The sequence below is a fragment of the Dunckerocampus dactyliophorus genome, chromosome 19 (genome assembly GCF_027744805.1).
Source record: "Dunckerocampus dactyliophorus isolate RoL2022-P2 chromosome 19, RoL_Ddac_1.1, whole genome shotgun sequence".
Taxonomy (NCBI): domain Eukaryota; kingdom Metazoa; phylum Chordata; class Actinopteri; order Syngnathiformes; family Syngnathidae; genus Dunckerocampus; species Dunckerocampus dactyliophorus.
This window is the reverse complement of record NC_072837.1, coordinates 20,488,424-20,502,903: the sequence shown is the minus strand read 5'-3', so window position 1 is coordinate 20,502,903 and position 14,480 is coordinate 20,488,424. Positions and strand designations below refer to the sequence as shown.

The following is a 14,480-nucleotide window of genomic DNA, read 5'->3' as shown; positions in this document are numbered from 1 at the left end:
AACCACATTTGAGTGCGGATCTGGACAAACGTCCGCATCCAGGAAGACATTATCAGGGCACAGCCCAACCAGGAACTACAACCTAAGTAAGAAACTAACACAAGTACTATTTCTATTCAGTCTGGATGTAGCTGCATGTCTTATGTATATGTCTTATGTTTGTTTTATGCAACAAGACATAAAAAGAGCTTTGAGCTGTGTTTTGAAATGCATGTATTGGATGTAAAAGATGCAGGCTGATAACATGATACATTCATGATACATGGGTTCCCTTAGCAGCTTCTTCAGCAGCAGACTGTTACACCCACGGTGTAAGAAGGAGAGGTTGCACAGGTCCTTCATACCGACTGCTGTCAGGCTCTACAACACCTGCACCACCTGAACCATGTTGTAGTCACTATGTATTCTTTACTTGCGTATCTTGCTTGTTGCTGTAACAAGTGAATTTCCCTGCTGTGGGATTAATAAAGTACTATACATACACATACAATACAATTCATACAGGAGTAGACCTCAGATTGAAGACAGCAATCTAAATGTGCTATGTAAATGCAACATCTTATTATTACTTGTACAATGAATACTCTGTCAGTTACATGAACATTCAATGTGAAAACTCAAGCAGCATCCTGGCTTGAAAAGTGGAGTAAAATATGACACAGTTGAAGGAAGACTTGAAAGTGCTGCTTTATATGTTTATATTGTTTATGTATGTGAGTGTGCAGGGGGGGCGCAGGGGGAAGGGATGGGTGTTATGAACCAGCAGATGGACACCAGGATTATTACCATCTGCATCAGGTACCACATTGGATTTTTTTCTGGCAGATTGTCCTGTGAAAGGGACGGGACCCAAAGCAATCAGTGACAACTGCTGCCTTCTACCCGTTTGACATGCTGGAGACATTGCCCCTCGCAATCCTGTTTGCACCTGGCATTTGGGGGTTTCATTTGTATCATTTCATAGCACCTATCTTACAAGATACAACTTCATTTTTTATTAAGGACGTCTGATTATGTCAGACGACCAATATTGGCATAAATCAGTATCGGTTTCTCTGCCACTGTTGACATCGATGCGCTAGTGAGGCCTCATCAAGCTCCACTGTGCTATGCAGAGTAACAAATCTTGCTAGCTCAGTATGTCTGCAGTCTGGAATTATTTCCATTGCAATTTTCAATTATTGTAATGTGCTTTTTTAGGCAAGGAGGTAGTGAGGCGTCTTCCGATAATAACACACCACAGGAAGAATCACTCATAGTCAAATAAGCGATATACTGCATACAGGGGTGGGAAAAGTATTTGGCCCCGTCCTGATGTCTTACTTTTTTGCATGTTTGTCACACTTAAATGTTTCATACCATCAAATAAATTCAAACATTAGTCAATGGCAAAAAAAAATCCAAGGCTACATGGCCCTGTGTGAAAAAGTGATTGTCCCGTTAAAATATAACACATGAACTGAGATCTATCAGCGTGGAAAAGGTTATAAAGTCATTTCTAAAGCTTTGGGACTCCAGCCAACCACAGTGAGAGCCATTATCCACACATGGCCAAAACAAGGAACAGTGGTGAACCTTCCCAGGAGTGGGCGTCAACCAAAATGACCCCAAGAGCGCAGCCATGACTCATCCGAGAGGCCACAAAAGACCCCACAACAACATCCAAAGAACTGCAGGCCTCACTTGCCTCAGTTAAGGTTAGTGTTCATGACTCCACCATAAGAAAGACACTGGGCAAAAACGGCCTGCATGACAGAGTTCCAAGAAAAAAAACACTGCTGAACAAAAACAACATTAAGGCTCATCTCAGTCTTGCCAGAAAACATCTTGATGATCCCCAAGACCTTTATTTACGAAAACACTCAAACATTGAACTTTTTGGAAGGTGTGCGTGTCCCATTACATCTGGCATTAAAAAAAGTAGCATCATAGCAAGTAAAATATGGTGGTGGTAGTGTGATGGTCTTCAGGATCTGGAAGACTTGCTGTGATAAATGAAAGCATGAATTCTGCTGAAGGAGAATGTCCGGCCATCTGCTGGTGACCTCAAGCTGAAAGCAACTTGGGTTTTGCAGCAGGACAATGATCCAAAACACACCAGCAAGTCCACCTCTGAATGGCTGAAGACTAGTCCAAGTACTGACCTGAATCCTATTGAGATGCTGTCGCATGACTTTAAAAACGAAAAGCCTCCAATGTGGCTGACTGACAACAAATGCTGTGGGCTGCTGGAGAGGGGGCAGCACGGACAGGGACAGGAGCAGGATCAATAGGCTGATCAGGAGAGCGAGCTCTGTCCTGGATGGTCCTTTGGACTCCGTGGAGGAAGTGGGGGAGAGAAGGATGTTGGCTAAGCTGACATCCATCATGAACAACACCTCTCACCCGCTACATGACACTGCGGGTTCCCTTAGCAGCTCCTTCAGCAGCAGACTGTTACACCCACGGTGTAAGAAGGAGAGGTTCCGCAGGTCCTTCATACCGACCGCTGTCAGGCTCTACAACACCTGCACCACCTAAACCATGTTGTAGTCAATATGCATTCTTTACACTGTACTCTTTACTTGCGTATCTTGCTTGCTGCTGTAACAAGTGAATTTCCCCGCTGTGGGATAAATAAAGTACAAATACAAATACAAATCAGGAAGGGACGGGGCCAGCACTTTTTCACACCACTGTATGTACTTTACTTTGTTCTTTTATGGATGTTTGTGCCACATAGAAATGTGCAACTTCCAAAATTGTATCATTGCTGTTGACAGTAGGGTTTTTTTTCATGATTTCTGTAACAACGACTTTAAATATGTCACTATATGTCATATATAAATATGTCACTTTTTCTATAAATGCCATTGCATTTATTTGTGAAATGCATCCAGTAGCATCACAGTAAAAGAAGCATTATGTGTTCATTCCATGGGGAAAGCTGCTGCCAATATTGGTATAGGTTGATACTGATATCGGTAATAAAGTGCTGGACAATATGGGTAAATCCGATATCAGTAAGAAAGCCACTATCAGGCATCTGTACATTTTACATATGGTCATAAAGCCTCTATAATATCTGATGAAGACAGAATCCATCAGTTGTCAAAAGCTTGTGATTGGATGAGAGCAATGGAATGGTGTTTCTGATGCAGTATGTTCTAGAAATCAGACTTCCCACCCTCCTATCAGCTCCAGAGACAAGGTGTGCCAGTATTATAACACCACATCTACAATGGATGAAGGAAAGGTGAAAGTTCACAAGGGAATCAGAGGAACGACGGTGACAGTCGAGAGTGTCCGAAGGGCTCCTGTGTTTCCAGGGGCCGCTGGACAATGACGGCGTTGGCCAAATCCGCCTCCTGGAGGCTCAGCTCTTGGTTGTTCAGCTCCCGCATGGGAAGCGACGTGGTCAGGACGAAAGGCGGGCAGCTCCTCTGACAGCGCGCCACAAAGTCTTGAACATCCACGATCCTGCCGGTGAAAGACGGAGGAAAGTGAGTCGCAATCACTCCCGTGTGGATGCTCCCAATTCAATAAAACGCTCACACAACTCGAAAACTGGCTAACATTTCTAGGAGAAACACGCCATGACACTTGAGCAAATCATGTGAGACTTATTTAAAAATAATAAGAAGAATTTTTGAAGTTTTTAAACATTAATAAAATAAAGACATAAAAAAATTTAAATGAATACAAATAAAGACGTTTTTTTAAGTAAAAACAATCCTAAAAAATAAAAGCGACATTTAAAAATCATGTGGCAATTCTTTTTAAAAATAGATTAATATGAAAAAATGTAAAATTGTAAAAAAAAATTGTAAAAAAGGCCAAAACTTTCGAAATGGCTTTATAACCTTTTCCACACTGATAGATCTCAATTACACTAAGCCCCCTACTAACGAACATCCGACGTGCGAACACTCGTAGATACGAACACAAGCCGACTGGTCTATTTTTTTCATGATTTTTTTTTTTTTTAATTGCCATATTTTGTCATTTACATTTTTTCTAAATACAAAGGCGCTATTTTTGTATTGCGCACCATTCCACCGCTACGAATGGTGGGTAGCAGCATCCTTCTCACATGATCTTTCTCAGTTCGTCTGCACTTGTCGCTGATAACATCTCGGAGCACGCCATTTGTACCCCATTCGATACTTTAGAGAGACGTTTGTTATCCGTTATCATGGCTGATAAAGCAAGTGCAAGTGCTTGTAGTAGGGGCAGGAAACGTCAAGCAATTTCTATGGAAACGAAGGTGGCCATCATCAGGAAGTTGGATGGTGGCGGGAAAATGGCTAATGTAGCGCGTGCTTATGGAGTGAATCGCACAACCATAGGAACAATTTACAAAGGCAAGGTTCGAATTAAGGAACATGTGAAGACTTCTGTACCAATGGAATCCACTATCATTACAAAGAGGAGTCTAACGACGACAAAGATTTGTCCTTTCTTCAATAATTCCTCCTCCTGCTCCACCACTACCACCAACAACGTATGCTCGACCACTCTTCAAAGGTAAATAACATTTATCATTACGTATTATTATATCATTTTTATTATTGTTTTTTTCATTAATTATCCTGGTTTAATATTACTACTGTATCCAAAATCATATTTACATACACACACATATACTGTATATGTATACACGTACATGTAGTACCTACATCATTGGTAATATTACCTTTTCATGGTTTCATGTAAAAACTGCATTTTGTGTTGGGTTGTGTTGTCATTGACTAATATTTCCATTTGTTTGACGATCTAAAACATTTAAGTGGGACAAACATGCAGAAAAGAAGAAATCAGGAAGAAGGCAAACACTTTTTCATGCCACTTTAACATTTTTCAATCCTGTGAGATTATTTTAAAAACAAAATTAAATGTAAAATTTATTTTAAAAATTAATTAAACATTTAAATTTAAAAAAATGCTATGAGACTTTTAAATTTTTTTTTATAAATTTAGATTTTTTTTTTAATTCTTAGGCTTCTTTACCAACAGTCATCAAAGAAGGTGTGTTAAGAGTAAAGAGTATACAGTAGAATAGACAGGAAGTTACATGAAGCAAAGCAGTAAAAGGTGGGTGTGGCGCGGCGGTATCCACGGTGACCACTGACAATAGTGAGGATGTAGAGCCTGGGTGCCCAAAGTGTGACCCGTGGCATATATGAATGATACAGTATATTAAGCTGTAATGTTACCAGAAAAAGACTCAAATATTGAACTGCTTTGCGTGTTTTGTCCTATATTGCTCTGGTTTTAGCATGTTTAGTGAATAAAGGCCACCGTAATTCCTTATGCTTGAGGATTGGGTCCCGTGCTAACGTCAACTAGCTAGCCGCCGACCGCCTAGCTGCATCATCACAGGTTTTACCGTTTTGACGCGATACGGTGCATTTGTAGTTAACTACCTTTTACACTTGTATTGTATTTGTGCTTTATTTATCCCACAGCGGGGAAATTCACTTGTTACAGCAGCAAGCAAGATACGCAAGTAAAGAATACATATTGACTACAACATGGTTGGTAACTTGAATGGTAAAAACAAATAGATATGGGTTCTCATTTGTTGTTTTAATTAAATATGCTAACTTCTTTTTACACTTGCATGGTGATTAAGAATGTTACTGTTGCTATTAATCATTTATGACGGGGAGTTTGACCTTGGAACTGATTATTGCAACTTGCATTTTGTGTAATGGGGACAGGTGTATTATGTTGGACCGTGCTGGTTTCTCCCCACAGGGGTCAGCGCCTCCATTATGCATGACCACCCGGCATACCCTTGGCGGCGTCCTGCTCACACCAGGCTAGCAGAAGGTTGAAGGGCTTGGGCGGTGCTCTCCATCCTTGAGCTCCTAACCCTGTTATATAAACGCTGCATGGGGGTTACGCAACCCCTTCTCCTGGGATTTGATAGATCCACTGTTTCACTGCTGCATCTCAGATTATGTTCTCTCCAGCACTCACTGTGGCCGGGAAACAACCCGCCTTCAGCACTATCAGACTAGAATTATGTAATTCTCAAACACAATCTCCAAAACTAGAACAAGCAGCATCTTTTTGTCATCCTTTCAGCAGTGCTAGAGATTAAGCTTTGCTGATGCTGAACATGGCTGGGCCTTACGCACCGATGTGACAGGTTGAACCTCTGCACCAATCTCCTGCCGTCAGCCAACCAGATCTGTAAGGAGGTCACGGGGAGGGTGTGGTCCAGCGTTACCATGGGGATAGGAGGAGATTCTCCGTCCTCGTGCACAGATGGCGACCTGGCCACGACTCTGGGTGCCACGCTGTGGACGGGACGAGCAGAAATGAGAGGTTAAGAGTTGGATTTTCAAACAGCAGCATTGTGTGTGTTGTTAAAACAAATTAAATAGATGCAGCTCTCATCTCCTCTGGGTGATGACCTGCTTTTCTAAACTTGGATGTTGACTGACACCTAGTGGTGTGCATGGAAATTGACAATGACAATTACTTTTAGTACAATATCAAGACTCAATCACTCCTCACCTCCCAAGCCGGTATCCTCTCCCGCTGAAAGGATGGAAAACCTTCTTCTTGGGAACGTATGCTTCCTCCGTCAGGTCCTCCACGTTGACCTCCAGCTCCTCCTCCTCAGCTCTGCTCTCCCATTCTGTCGGAAGCTCCCTGAAGCATGAGCATTTATTTCATGTGACTGCTGCTCGTCCTCATGAACGTGACGAGTTTAAACTGACCCCCTTTTGATGGCGTCCAGGAACTGCTGGTTTTCGGGTATGGAGTAGCTGCGGAACTCCTGGTCGTTGACGGTGAAGCCGTCCTTCCAGAGGCGCACCACCATCTCAACCTGATTTTGTAATCAATTTACATATTGATTCACTTGCAAGAACTTTCTATAAGAACCATATGAGCAAATTCACTTCTTTATAATCAGAAATATTTGGGTGTTTTTTTTATGCTAACTTAAATAGAATGCGGTTCGATGGCTCTATCCGCAGGGGGAAAACAGGGCTGCAACTCTGGATTCAGCAGAGGGCGCTGCCTCCCAAGTCAATTCACCGAACCTTTTCCACCAGGTACAAGCTTTGACCAGATGTTTTGGGCTACAAAGGTGTAATAGTATAACACTGACAAAATACTTTTATTTTATGAGCATAAAGTCATGATTTGACAAGGAAAAAAATTGTAATATGGCAAAAAAAAAGTTATGAATTTACTATTTTATGACAATGCAAGTCGGATGATTATGAGAAAAAAAGGGTGTCATAAAAATATTGAAACATTATATTATATTACAAGAATGAAATTTAAAAAACTCTTTTATCTCAGATGATTTAAATGGTAATGTTCAAAGAAAAAAAATCAAAAAAGTCAAACTACAAAAAGAAGTTTTCATTTGACTAGAATACAGTTGTCCATGGCAGGGCACATATAGACAAACAACCATTCACATTCACATTCATACCTATGGACAATTTAGAGTCTCCAATGAAGCTAACATGCATGTTTTTGGAATGTGGGAGATTCAAACCCAGATCTTCCATTATGTTATGACAATAGTCAGAATTTTATGAGAATAAAATTATAATATCACAAGACAAAAGTGGCAATTTCATGAAAATAAACAACAAAATATGCTAACAAAATGCAGTCGTCCCTTGCTACATCGCAGTTCAAACATTGATCCGTCACTCTATGGTGTTTTTTCAAAAATAAATAAATCTCGCATCCTGCGCATTCCAGTTGAACAATGTGGTTTAAACACAAAATGATAGGAGTGTAAAAGGGGGCTATAGAGGTGTTATTTCATGACTACAGGGCTCTAATAATTGTAAAAATCAGATTTAGACAGTCATAAACAGGTTTTCTATGCTGTAACTACAAAAATATTAAAATACGCACACACTCATAACACTTTATTTATTTATCTATTCATTCATTCATTGGTATTCATGTCTCTTCTGTTTCTGTTGTTGTTGCTTAATTTATTGGTATTATTGTTTCTTCTGTTCTTATTCATTTTCTTGTGTTTTCTTTCTTTTTTGGGGAGAATGAACAGAACAAGAATTTCATTGCATAGCAGAACTACCTGTTTTACTGTGCATATGACAGTAAAACTCTTGAATCTTGAATCTTCAAGGGCGTAACTTTTGGTCTACCATTGGGGGGACTGAAACACCTATTTATTTATTTATTTACTTTTTTTTTTTAAGGAGTCAGGGTAATTTGGCGTGCCTGTATTACAAATACACTGTGATACTTTTCCTGTGATTAGGCTGTGCCTCCTTGGTCATTTCCTTCTCTTTGGTCACCTGTTCGGCAATCACATTCTGGGACCTGATATGAAAAAAGTTGAGTTCATGTTTGAATGGTAACAGCCCAATTAAAAATGACAAGTGATGTCAAAGCAGAAATGAAGGAAATACATTGAGGTAGCTTGTCAGAGCTTGTCAGAGCTTGTCAGAATTGACAACATGAAGTCGCTCTCTCCTTCTCTGTCGCTGTCACCTGCTGCTGCAGCAGGAGTCAGGACTGGTACGTAAGGTCACTTGAAGGAGCATCTGTCATCACTATGGTTACCAGTCCCACCGCAGCAGAAACTCTGCTGCATTTAAAATGTAGAAATGCCTGGTTAAATGTAGCTTCTGTGTATGCTATCGCGTTATTTGAACAGTAAAATACCTTCACTACTGACAAGATATTTGAAGTGGAAAACAGCGACGTTACAATCACTCAACCGAGAAATGTAGTTCAACTAGTAACACTGCGTATTGGTCCTGCACGGTACACCCCTGACCCCCTCTGGCAATGGAACAACTAGCTTGCCAACTTCAGTCACTAATCATCACCTAGCTTAACAATACAGATAATTACCTCTTTTTGGTCAGAATTTTTTCTTTTTTAATGAGGTTTAGGTGTCGAGCAACAATGAAACATTGTTGTCTTTAGTGCTCTTTTCACTTTTCCACGGTTCTGCTGTCTCCATCCATGCCAAACATACAGCAAATAGTGAACATCAGGTGGAGAAAGAGGGCTGGGTAGTACCAAGTATTCAGCGGGGGGTTACATTACCAGATGACTAAACATGCATCTGTTTTGCTGGCAAATGATATAAATAAAGAACATCAACAAGATATGAATGCAAGATAATGTATATTTTATTAAACTGGAATGATGTGGTTATATTCGGGGGGTTATATTATATTAAATTACGCTCCTTGACTGTCTTACAAGAATAACTGTCCAATTTTTTATCTTACATGATTTAAGCTCTAGTTTTAGAAGGAAAAATTGGCAAAACTGTACAAAACCATGTTTTCATTTTACGACAATTAAGTTAAAACATACTGAGAAAAAAGTTGTAATATTACAACCTAAATGACATAACTTCAGAAGAATTCAGTGGTTATTTTATGAGAACAAAATGGTGATATCAAGAGGGGGAAAAGTCCTAATTTTACAAAAATAAAATCATATTACCAGAACTGCTAACCTTGAAAAATTATGAGTACTTTCGCATACTGAGAAGTTAAAGGATGTGGGTGGCCATTTTGAATTTGTGCACGCACATATTAACATGTCTGTGATTAGAACCTTGTTGTGTTTGCAGATACATATAATTATACTGTTACATGTTGACCAGTAGAGGGCACTGTGGGACTGCGGATAAAAGTTGTAAAGAACAACTAGGCTTGTTATTCTACACCACCCACAGAACAAAGCTGTGCTACTATATATACGGCAGAGTGTCATTACAGCTTTAGTTCATCGGGAAGTGACGGGAAGTGACGGTGGGCGTCCCGAGCAGGAGAGCTAGGCTCAGTGCTAGCTGTGAGTGTCGAGAGAGTTGGGAAGTGTGTTTATGTTGGCGTGGATGTAAAGTCCTGCAGTGTTCTCCCCTGTTAATAAAGCCATTAAAGTGCATCGGCGACATGAGTCTCTCCTTCCCCACAACAAGCGGCATTATAGTATTGACCAGTGCACATTGTCTCACACCAGGAAATAAACGGTGTCACTGTCTGCAACAAGCTCCAAAGAAGACGGCTTTTTTTATGTGGAACAACTGACAGTTTGTGTGGATCTTGTGAATGATTGTGACTGAGCTAGGACTCGGTAATTAAAGTCTACACACGACGGCTTTATTGATTAAAAAACAAAACTTTTTCGTGCATGAAGCTTCTGCTTGAGTCGGTATTTTGGCCGCTATATGCGGTCAGATATTGACCAAAGGATACAAAATGGGTGGCCGCTGGCCGCATTAGATATGTGACCGCTATACACAGGGTCTACAACACGTACATTTCCTGCGGGGGACTTTTCAGTGGCCGCTATAGGCAGGTGGCCGTTCTATACAGGTGGCCACTAAGACAGGTTTGACTGCATTTTCATTTTTTAAAAAGGCTAAAAAAGTGATATATATATATATACATATATATTTAAAGACTTTTTAAAGACCTTTCAGCTTTTGCACTTTACATTGTGCCTTTTTGCTTGTTTTCTTTTTTTTTTAAATTTTATTTCTACAACATAACTCATAAGACATTCAAAAAAAACGCAAATGACCCACCTGCTCTACAGTAAACATCTCATAATTTGATCTGCTTTTGTTTTCAATGAAAATACATGTCATCTTGGGATGCAAATTACAAGACAATCTCTTTTGTTTCTGACCTTAGATGTCCCGGACGCATCATAACAGATCTTCTCCACCTCATCCAGGAGGTCTTCTACTGAGAAACTACATCTCATCGGAGCCTCCTCTTCATTGTCCCTTGAAGAAATACATATACAGGTATCATGATATAACAAAAAGTACCCACATTTCCTCTTAGCTATTATAGAGCTATATAAACGTATGAATTCTGGACATACATTTAATCAGAGGAATTTTACACGAACGAAAATATCTGAGAGATCGACAGTGCAAAACCCTTAAATGATCAATCATAAATCTACATTTCAATCATACTTACAGGTGAAATGTTCGTCCACAGCCTTTGAACTGGCGATTTGTGCAGGAAATAGCTGCACATGCAGGTATCTTAAGGCAAAATTTGTGTCCAATCCGAATTAATAAAAGAAGTTCACCACGAATGCAAAAGCTTGTCGAGTAGTGTTTCTTGCGAGTAGCAATATGGCGGCCGTGTGGTTTCACAAGTCATCGCCAATGAGCTATCCAGATATATTATACAGCTCAGTGGTCCTGTCAGACAGTTAAAATGAAGACAGAGAATGAAAAGACATGGTCGTGATAAAACTAATGTGATTTCACTCTAAAAGACAAATTTTTGGAAGTTCTGAATATATGAAGTTAACAAATGTGCCTGATTTGTGTGTTTATGTGTTTGAAACCCACACCGTTTACATTTTCCAATTTGCATAAGACGCTATTTGACCAGTGTTTCGTGTTACGTGTTTCACAGTAAGTCTGTTCGGATTTCGACATAAATCTTTTTACGGCTTCAGTGTATTACCATCTTCGAGGGATTTAACACTTTTATTGTTATTAGATTAGGTGAAATAACTGGCGCTAGCCCGACAGCTAGCTTGTTGTGGGGGAAGGGATCACAACAGTTGGCTGGCTCGCGTCCCGTATTGGGCAAGTCTGAACTTGATGAACTTTCGGCAATGTAAATACTATACATTCACTTTATTTACCAATACACGCCGTTACCAACTATGACCATGATGCAAGACGATCGACAGCGTTTGTCTCAGAATGTAAACATCTGCCTGTCAGAAAAGCTGATAGCAAACAGCGACTATGGTTAACAGGTTTGGAGTTCAACTGCTATAATATGTTTGCTTGCTTGGTCCATATTTTTAGTTAGTGTTGCAAACTACAGAATATTATTTCACCATGTTTCAATGAAAGGCTGTCCCTAGGATTTAATTGCTCAATAAAAGACATCACAGAACAGTGCAGTAGAGTACTGTATATCCACAAAGCTAAAAGGTCAGCAGTCAAAAGGTACTTTGTGGATTACAGCCACGGGGGGGCATTTTTGTGTGTCTGTATGGATAGATGTCCTGCCTACTTGGCTCGGTGTGGCTCCACCTCCTTTTGGTGCCCCAGCACTACATACTCCAGTCTCCACTTTGTTTTCTTGCTGCCCTCTGTCTACTATTGAATAAGATTTGTCCCTGTGGTCCCCTGGTTTTGGCTCTTTCTGACTGGTACCTTTTAATGTGTGTATGTGTGCCGTGCAAGTGAAGAGGGTGGCTGCAGTGCACGCGTGGAGATGGCTCCTGTAGCTGATAGTCTTTTACCCACATTTGTTGGCAACATCAAAGCACAGATGTGGCTCATGGATCGGAAATCCCAGCAGGGGCAATTTCCCATATGTGAATTACACTGGTATCACAACCCGGTACTGATACCAAATCAGATCGGCTCCATCTCGAGTGCAGAATTGATGATTTGGAACAGTTGATGCGCATGAACAATGTGACATGACAGGGCAGCTGATAACAGCAGAACACGATGTTGCTTCAACACAGCAACAGGTGGACAACTTTATGCAATCTAAGGGAGTGGATACGGATGTCATCAATATCGTTGCATGCATTTCTGGCAGGAATAACGCCATACTTGTCAGCACCGAAGTTCACAAACCAAAACAAGTTGGCATTGTTGAGGCAAAGAAGCAAGCTGAAACACACAAAAAAATGATGGGTTGAAAATAACCCAACTGTAACCCAGCCGCTGGGTTACTATAGCACCAGCCCAGCGTTAGTTGTCATCACTGGCAACGCTTTTAAGACACAAAACAGCACCACTGTGTGTCTGTGTGCCTTGACATTCGCTACGTCATTTCAAAACATGCAGTCTGGGGGCTGCAGAGCCAAAATCTATGTGATATGCTGGGCACAGGACATAGAAAATGGAAATTTTCTTACCAACTGTCATCATTCTCGATGTCATTCTGTATCATGTCGTCTTGTGTTGTCCATCTGAAAACAGAAACAGAAGACAAACTGTCATCTCAGAGACATTAATAACACAATTAAGTGTTAAAAGGTCTAGTTTTGTTTTCTTTTGTTTTAATGTCAGAATGCAAGGTGCTTAAGGTGCTATTTATTAACATCGTTGGCTCAGTCAGTAATGCACGAGTCACGATACAGAACGAACATCGACATCAACATTTTGAAAAAACAGACAACATTTGCATTCTGACATGTAAGCTACAAGCTAATGTACCAGTATTTTGTCGGCTGACTGGCAGCTACAAACGTCCTCATCTACCGTACTCGTTTACGGCAGCAGCTCTAACATCAAGCAGCAGCGACGTAAATTGGATGCTACTGTCGTAACGGTTGCTCTTTGTCCTGTCCACTGATCTGTATAATATATCGGGATAGCTCATACGTCGCACTGCACCCGCCCGTGCAAGCTGCTGAAGCCAAAGAGACGCCATCTTACCACTCACATCTCGACTACATGGCACAGCGTACATAGTGTACAAAGCAGATGAAGAGGCTCGCAGAACATCTATATTTTACATTAAAAAGCGGGGAGATTCTCCCATTCCTTCAAGTAACGCAACCTTCGTCCCTTGAAGAAATACATATATCATGATATAACAAAATGTACCCAAATTTCCTCTTAGCTATTATAGAGCTATATAAACGTATGAATTCTGGACATACATTTAATCAGAGGAATTTTACACGAACGAAAATATCTGAGAGATCGACAGTGCAAAACCCTTAAATGATCAATCATAAATCTACATTTCAATCATACTTACAGGTGAAATGTTCGTCCACAGCCTTTGAACTGGCGATTTGTGCAGTAAATAGCTGCACATGCAGGTATCTTAAGGCAAAATTTGTGTCCAATCCGAATTAATAAAAGAAGTTCACCACGAATGCAAAAGCTTGTCGAGTAGTGTTTCTTGCGAGTAGCAATATGGCGGCCGTGTGGTTTCACAAGTCATCGCCAATGAGCTATCCAGATATATTATACAGCTCAGTGGTCCTGTCAGACAGTTAAAATGAAGACAGAGAATGAAAAGACATGGTCGTGATAAAACTAATGTGATTTCACTGTAAAAGACAAATTTTTGGAAGTTCTGAATATATGAAGTTAACAAATGTGCCTGCTTTGTGTGTTTGTGTGTTTGAAACCCACACGTTTACATTTTCCAATTTGCATAAGACGCTATTTGACCATTGTTGTTGACCTGTGTTGCGTGTTTACGTATTTGTGATATATAAGACCATCGCTCAAAAAATAACCAAAAACTCTCCAAAGCAGAACAAAAAATGTTGTCAGTAGGACTCAGTAATGAGGAGCTCAACCGTTCTGGTTCATCACTTCCAAAATGGCTTTGGGCATGCTTGATGCCAGTGTTTCCAGGAGGCTAGTGGGAACATTGCTCCAAGTGGTGAAGATGGCTTCACCAAGGGCATCAACTGTCTGGAACTGATGGCCATTTTTATAAACTTCCCTTGCCATGCATCCCCAAATGTTCTCTTTGGGATTTAAATGAGGGGAACAT

General features: G+C 40.5%; 1 protein-coding gene across 4 annotated transcripts; it reads right to left on the bottom strand.

Moving 5' to 3' along the window:
- Positions 1 to 181: 181 nt before the first annotated feature.
- Positions 182 to 13,957, bottom strand: ubxn2a (UBX domain protein 2A). 4 transcript variants are annotated; one of them, XM_054762522.1, is made up of 9 exons: positions 13,728 to 13,957; positions 12,877 to 12,930; positions 12,519 to 12,628; positions 10,950 to 11,001; positions 10,648 to 10,747; positions 6,714 to 6,823; positions 6,508 to 6,645; positions 6,126 to 6,287; positions 182 to 3,459 (listed from the first exon to the last, which is right to left on the bottom strand). In XM_054762522.1, the coding sequence occupies exons 2-9, from the start codon at positions 12,909 to 12,911 to the stop codon at positions 3,255 to 3,257; spliced, it is 912 nt and encodes a 303-aa protein (XP_054618497.1). In that variant the 5' UTR covers positions 12,912 to 12,930; positions 13,728 to 13,957; the 3' UTR covers positions 182 to 3,254. The 4 variants fall into 4 exon arrangements, with proteins under 4 accessions (XP_054618497.1, XP_054618498.1, XP_054618500.1 ...); XM_054762523.1 differs by lacking the exon at positions 13,728 to 13,957 and adding an exon at positions 13,178 to 13,285; XM_054762525.1 differs by lacking the exons at positions 10,950 to 11,001; positions 12,519 to 12,628 and having other exon boundaries at positions 183 to 3,459; positions 13,728 to 13,944.
- Positions 13,958 to 14,480: the final 523 nt, after the last annotated feature.

Bases quoted from the DNA above. Each gene is read 5' to 3' on its own strand.
- ubxn2a (XM_054762522.1), bottom strand. From the start codon at position 12,911: ATGATACAGAATGACATCGAGAATGATGACAGTTG. The intron at 12,629-12,876 runs GTAAGAAAATTT...TGTGTGTTTCAG, and splicing joins ATCGAGAATGATGACAGTTG to CTTGCTTCTTTGCCTCAACA. The intron at 3,460-6,125 runs GTGCGTAAGGCC...TTTCACCGGCAG, and splicing joins AGGTTCAACCTGTCACATCG to GATCGTGGATGTTCAAGACT.